At 45.8% G+C, this 6689-nt stretch overlaps 1 protein-coding gene across 1 annotated transcript in view; it reads right to left on the bottom strand.

Annotated features, from left to right (window-relative positions):
* Nucleotides 1-618: 618 nt before the first annotated feature.
* Nucleotides 619-6689, bottom strand: part of T265_00646 (hypothetical protein) — a gene marked incomplete at both ends in the record, with an annotated part of 36877 nt that continues 30806 nt past the window's right edge. The window contains 4 exons of the mRNA XM_009164474.1: nt 619-959; nt 4631-4758; nt 4849-5264; nt 5922-6060. Of these exons, the coding sequence (XP_009162738.1) occupies nt 764-959; nt 4631-4758; nt 4849-5264; nt 5922-6060 (879 nt within the window). The remainder of the gene's footprint in view (nt 960-4630; nt 4759-4848; nt 5265-5921; nt 6061-6689) is intronic.

The following is a 6689-nucleotide window of genomic DNA, read 5'->3' as shown; positions in this document are numbered from 1 at the left end:
TAATTTTCCGGTTTCCTTTCTCAACAGGGCTTTTAATGGAGACTAGGTGTTGACTAATTCTACTGTTGTCAACACAAGACCAAGTGACCAACGAGGCATGAGCAAATACATACGAAAGCGATCCGATGCGCCCGTCCGCGCACACGAAGGGACCGACCCAGTCGCCCAACGGCCCTCTGGACCAATTCACAGCATCCAGTTACATGCGACTTCGGTTCCACCCGTTTTCCAGTTTAGTGACTAATCTTAACTATTTATTTCATTATTCACCCCCCATTTTAACCATTAGATATGTACTGACCTGACGACGAGATCTCAAAAGCAATACCGTTCGTCAGTGTTTCTTGAATCTGTCGTGAGTTTTGTCCTCGTGTCAGCACCCAAGTTTTCTAGCATGGCCTGCAGTGCAAATTCACTCCTCTCAGATGTGCATTTGCTGAGTTAGCTATAAACGCACGACTCAAGCCTCGATCACAATTGGGCCATTCACTGAATCTAGTAAGGCCATACAGATTTCCAACGTGAACTACATCCTTCTTGAACTCAGCGTCCCTTCCGTTAACTGGTCTGCGAAAAGCAAGAACCACGCAAACACAAAAAATAACTGTAGATTTTGTAAAAGAAATGTGTACACTTTCTTGGCGTGAGTTGCAACTGCATAATAATAGTTCAAAAAGGAGTCCAGAGCGATGGAAACAGAAGACCGGGTAACATTTTTACACAATCGAGTCGACATCGCTGATCGGGCGAAAAATGTATACCCTCATAACACGGTCCCGAGACCCGCAGCCTCGACAATCGCACTACTCAGACAGAAGTACTCCATATCAGATTGATCGGTATTGCCCGTGCGCGCTTGCTCATTGTGGTTCATTGCTGATACATCAGAAACCTTTGTGCTCGACGATTTTATGAACTCGCCAAGCGCGTGCTTGAATCTTGATACGTTCTGAGTGAACCTGTAATATAGTAAGACCACAAGATTCGAGTAAGATGTGGGGAAATGCAATATTTCTTCCGGTACCCGTGATCGTTAAGTTAATTCATTTTCTAAAAATCATTTTAAGCAGGTTCAGTAACCTGAATTACCTATTAAGAGGTACCAATAGATTTACCGTCTTATTTCAGGCTTCGTCCCCGGATGAAACACTACAGTGGAAATGGGCGATACATAACAGGTGTGTTTATAGTTTTCCGAGCAAAACTGCGATAAAACGGGACTTCTCGGTAGGACAACCATGTCGTAGTTTTTTGCCTCCCAGGAGACTAGTTTCTGGTTCACATAATTAACCTTGGCGATGTGCCCCTTAGGTTTCCGGAGTATCACTGAGGATCGTCAAGAGCCAGCGACCAGCCTACTTCGATTCAGGCGAACCGGAATTCGTTCAGCTCTAGCACCCTTCCGGTGCTTAGCTGTCATGCCACATGAGGGCTGCCGAATTGCCAAAGCCTAGATAGGCGGAGGTCGGGTTCGGATCATGAATATTCCGGTCAGTAAATTCGCGTTCTCACCATCTGGTTCATCTCGCCCCACCTTAGAAAACCATCATATAGATGGTGCAGTCCGCAGAGACGAACACATCGGTAGGCGCCTATCTTCACTTTTGCTGACATTCAGGAAAATCCGCAGTAGGCAGCGGTTAGGAATTTGTCACCCCGCTGGCTACCGCAGAGAGTATAAAGATGGGCCAAATGGAGGTCAGTAGCTATGCGTTTTCACATGTACCTGGCGCTGTTTGAAACGGCCTTGGGTCCCGCCGAATGATCAAGATTGGGCGTCTAGGCCATCGCCAAGTCAAACTTGCCTGCTTCTTTATCGACTACCTAGAAGTCGGTTGAGGTAGAGGAATGCACGTGTCTGATGCCATCCTGATTTTTACGCCCGTTGCCGGAAAGCAGTGAGTTTAGGGTCTCACAAATGTGTGATCATATGTACGAAGGCATAATAAGAAACAGTTGTCGAACAGGTTGACCTCAAAGTTACTCATCGATCCGTTATCCACTGCGACAGTTAGACTATGGACGACACTGCTTGCAATCGGTTGGCTGGTCAGTAAGTCCGCACCCTAAATGAGCCGTTTCGATGTCGTAGGGAACTTAGAGATGGAGAAGACAGTGTGTTTGTTCTCAGTGGTCATCGTGGTCAGAGTAGCTTACTTGTGGGGAGCGTAGAATTACTCTAGCTTTGAATGCGACAGCAGAGATGCAACCAGCTGGTTCAATTAGATCATCTATTCAATCATTTCTCCAACTTCGCGTTCACTGGAAGACAGATACATGCCGATCTGAAAGCTACTTTCTTACTTTCGGTACAGCGAATTCACGAGACAACCAGTCATAGAAACGAGTATGCTGAGCACNTTCATAAATTAAACCACACAAAATGACGAGGGGGTAAGTTGTCGTTCCCATTACTTCCTAAAACAACTTGTATGCGGTTCTAGAGTGTATTACCTTGAGAAAACTCGCAAAGTTAACGCTAGTGATTCAAAATCAAGCGCCTTTTCGGGACCTGATGGTTACCGATGTGATACTGGAATTGAACCCGGTTGCACCCCGTCGATCACATCGCGACGTTCGACCCATTTCCCGTGAAATGAAATGCAGCTTTGCGCGAATGCGTTTTCGTGTCCTCTTCATTGTCCGACAAAATAACTCCTGGGCTTATCATACGACTCATAGCTACGCCTCATCGACTTTTAAGCAGTTCAAGTCCATTGAATTCCCATTTGATTATTTTCTATCGCTGCGAGTACGCCTGTTTCCATGACTGAAAGATAACAGTCTCTACGAGTGATATCTTTGACAGTTTCGCACATCTACATCCAATGTACAAAGCTGAGAGGAAAATCTATCGTTGAGAAGTTGGTTTGCTAGCAGGATATCGGTGTGAACCTTGACGAGACACCGCACTGTATCCTTAGATCCTCTCGCCTGCGTTAGCCCACATGGTACACAGCAGCAACTGGATAAAAATGGAAGTTGGAAAGAGCAATGTGTCGCTTTGAGAGCACGACAGACGAGCAAGTATTTTGAATCATTCAGTGCCTTACATTTTCACCTTTACTTGAAAACGCTTCAACCGAACCCAACATCAAATGCATCCCCTCTGCATTTTCGGACCTCAAATTCAGGACAGTAATGAAAACTGGTGGCTGATTGGATGGCAGTTGATCTGTTCGCCGAGCTTGGCAATTGGCTTGCAAACGTTTCGTCCCCAGTCGAGGAGACATCGTCAGTGCGCAGTTGAATGGGTGCTTCCCCCGTGCCTAGCTGCGTTTATGTAGTCTTTTTGTAGAGTATCTAATATCCTGTCACGTGATTGGCTAGTTGGTACATGCCTTCTGTTGCATCATGGTAAGACCGACCGTGATTTTGTTTTGCTGCGTTGTGGTCTGTATGCCTCTTATTCCACTGGTTTGTTGGATGGCCGTTCTGGGGTGTTTCGGGTCTGTTTGCAATTGGTCCTTTCCCGGTTTGTGTTTCGTTGTGGTCTTCCTTGATTCTGCTTGGTTGTGACGGTGTCTTCCATTTTTGGTAGTTTCCTTGCTTCAGCCTGATTGTTTGTTTCTCTTCTCTTTGTTCGTCTCTGAGTTCTGTAGTTCCGTAATTCTTTTGTTTGCAGTGGCCGATAGACTGGATCAATTTCGATGTGTTTATTGATAGCTTTTTCAGTAGAATGCCATGCTTCCATGAATTCACGTTCTTTGTTCTCGCCTGAGCCAATATGTGAACGGTGCTCCAGTTGATCCATCTTGATCTTCATGTACGGAGACGAGCGAAAATTGATCATGCCTTTTGGTTGCAAGTTTGTGTTGATGTATCCTGGTAGAAAGCTTTCTTCCTGTTTGTCCCACGTAGTGTTTGTTACAATCTCCGCACTGGATCTTGTACACGACGTTGGTCCTCAACATTGTGTCTAACCGTCCCTTTGGGTTTGATAGTGTTCTCCGTAGGGTGTTTGCAGGTTTGTGGGACACTGTTGTGTTGTACTGTCGTAGCAAGCGTGCTGTCATTTCCGAAATATTCCTGATGTATGGAAGTGTGATCCGCTTGCCTTCTCCTTGTGATGTAGGGTTGGTCACATTGGGTTATCTCAGAGTCCGCCAGATGAAATTTCTCGGGTATCCGTTCCTCTGGAAAGCTCTATACAAGCGTTTCTCTTCTCTGACTTTTGACTCCGTAGTGCTGCAGTGCGTCTGAATACGCTTGAAAAGGGCCCGGATGCAGCTTTGCTTGTGACAGTTGGGGTGATTGCTGTGGTAGCTGAGAATTTGGTCTGTGTGCGTTGCCTTCCTGTCTGCAGTTGTCCGTTTGGTAACCTCGTGAAGAGAACTCGTGTAACAGTATACCAAAAACCAAACAAAATTTCAGATGGTGGGACTGGTGCAGACTCTAAATTCGGGTCCCGGTGAAATGCAGCGGCCTCGTTTGAGGCAGACACGCTATCAGCGCTAACGAGGACTAACTTCCGAATCAAAATACAGAAATATCAATAACTAGTGGACTTTGCATGAGTAAACAATGTCAGAGCTTGAATAGGCGCGCCAGACAGTAAACAGCGAACCGGACTACGTGTGACGCAGAAACTAATCGGGTAAGCGTCGGGATGTGGACTCTACACACTCACTTGTCACGATTTGCACCGGCCAGGTTGAATTCGACTTCATCCATGAGCTTTTCAAACAGCTTGGAAACAGCCTCCTGGCGCCCGGTTGGCAGACTGCCTATGACCCGATTGCGCAGTTGAGTGTAGTACTGAATTAACGACAGTGAAAACAAGTAGTGTAAATAGACCCGAAAATATTTAGAAAATTTAAAGCAGTTTCCAGTGCGTCTTGGACTCACTTCACTGTCCAACAATATCAAGGGGAGTAGAGGATGAGTGATGGAGAACTGAATCCTGCAATCCTCCTGTATCACAGAGCTGAGTAGAATAACCATGATTCGTCGAAGAAGATTGAGATTGTTTGGAACTTGGTTGGGACCGGGCTTAATTAGGTTTAGTAAGGTGGCCTCAGCGATCGGGATACGTGTAGACCAGACAGCGTATTTCGATGCTCCATAGTGCCTCATTCGACAGTTGGTTATGGTTGAGCTGGACAGGCCGTTGCCGACCACTACGTCGTTCTCAAGTACAAGGAGTCGAGGAGCATCGTCTGCACTCAGTCCGGAATCTATCTGTTGTTGCTGCTGTAGCAGCTTGAACAGGTGGGTGAGAATATAATCCAAACACAGGCAACAGTTTTCTGCGACTGTGGTATCTGGAAAACATGTGGATGGATGTACAAACTGCCTTAGAGATGGTACCAAAAGAGCTTGAGTCGTTCGATAAACATAAAGCCAATCTGGACAGCCCTACTTGATTAGTATTACGTTGGTCACCAAACTCTCCGGACAATATGGACACAATATTCTACGAGGAGACCAAAATCATTTTGTACCAGTTATAGGAAGCCTGGTGCATGGATCGAGTACAAAATACTACTTGACTCCATGCTATACTCAGACTATCGATGGTTCTTTAGTGAAATGGACTAACTACTGAAAAGTAGCTGGGCGGGAAGCAGCTAGGGTAGATACGGGTAAACATCTGCGCTCAAACATCCGCGAAGTAATGAAGACCTACCGAGTAATTTTCCCGGAGGCCGCAGAGTCCGCCACTCACGGAGTGCCCATCCCTGACACAGGGTAATTCGGGAAAACGAGGAGCAGCACACGCATAGGCCACACATTTAGGTCCGAAAAGCTCAAGAAACCTTCTGAAGCGACTCAACAAAGGTATGACCAATTGGTCGCCAAAAGTCGCTGCATCTTTGATAAAATAATGAAAACTTTTCACTGGGAGCACTTAAGCCATCAACCGCACTGAACGCATGCTTCCGGATAGTTTCATTGAGAAATGTTGATGGGAGACTCACCAATAGACATGAGACTGTGCGCTATCGTATTCAGGAAGTGGCTCAGAACCGCATCGCCCAGGGAAGCAACGAACGCAATGTGATCATTCACCAGATATTCCAACAAAGAGAAGAAAGATTGTGCAACTTTAGGGAACTCCTGTTTTATAGGGAAGAAAGAATAGAAGGGAAATGATTTCATAGCGGTGTTTATAAGCCCCAGACATGGGTTCCAACCAAATTTCTATGGTGAATCAGTTATTTGCTGGGAAAAAACGAGGAGTTGAATCAATGAAACAAACGAATAGAACACCAGCTTGGAATGGGTTATTACTAACAGACAAAGCGTGAATCGAGATCACAATTCAGGGATAAAGGTGCTTCAACCTCCCGAATAGCCAACATTTCGGTGCCCAAGGAAATAGCACAATCCGTTGTAAGGAGGAAACCATGGGACTTAATCAAAGAATTGTGAAGTGTTCGGAAGTCTCAGTTGACTATCTCCACAGCCTAACAGAAGGATTGTTAAACAGCTAGAGATAATCGACAAACTTGCATATCAATTTGGTTTCCACGGGAGATTGAATTGAACCTATCAATTAGGATATCACTCAACTGAATGTGTTGCACAGAGGCCACCACATGTTTCACTTGGTACGATATTCGAGATATCGCAGTATATTTTCACAAGGTAAACTACCCAGAAGGTTGCTGAAAGCCTTTCGACAACCCACGACCGGTTTCGCCCTTCTGGGGCTCACCAGGTGTTTTCAGTCCCCGAGTTTCCGT

Source organism: Opisthorchis viverrini, assembly GCF_000715545.1.
Source record: "Opisthorchis viverrini unplaced genomic scaffold opera_v5_6, whole genome shotgun sequence".
Lineage (NCBI taxonomy): Eukaryota > Metazoa > Platyhelminthes > Trematoda > Opisthorchiida > Opisthorchiidae > Opisthorchis > Opisthorchis viverrini.
The sequence above is the reverse complement of the archived record's forward strand: the minus strand, read 5'-3'. Positions and strand labels throughout refer to the sequence as shown.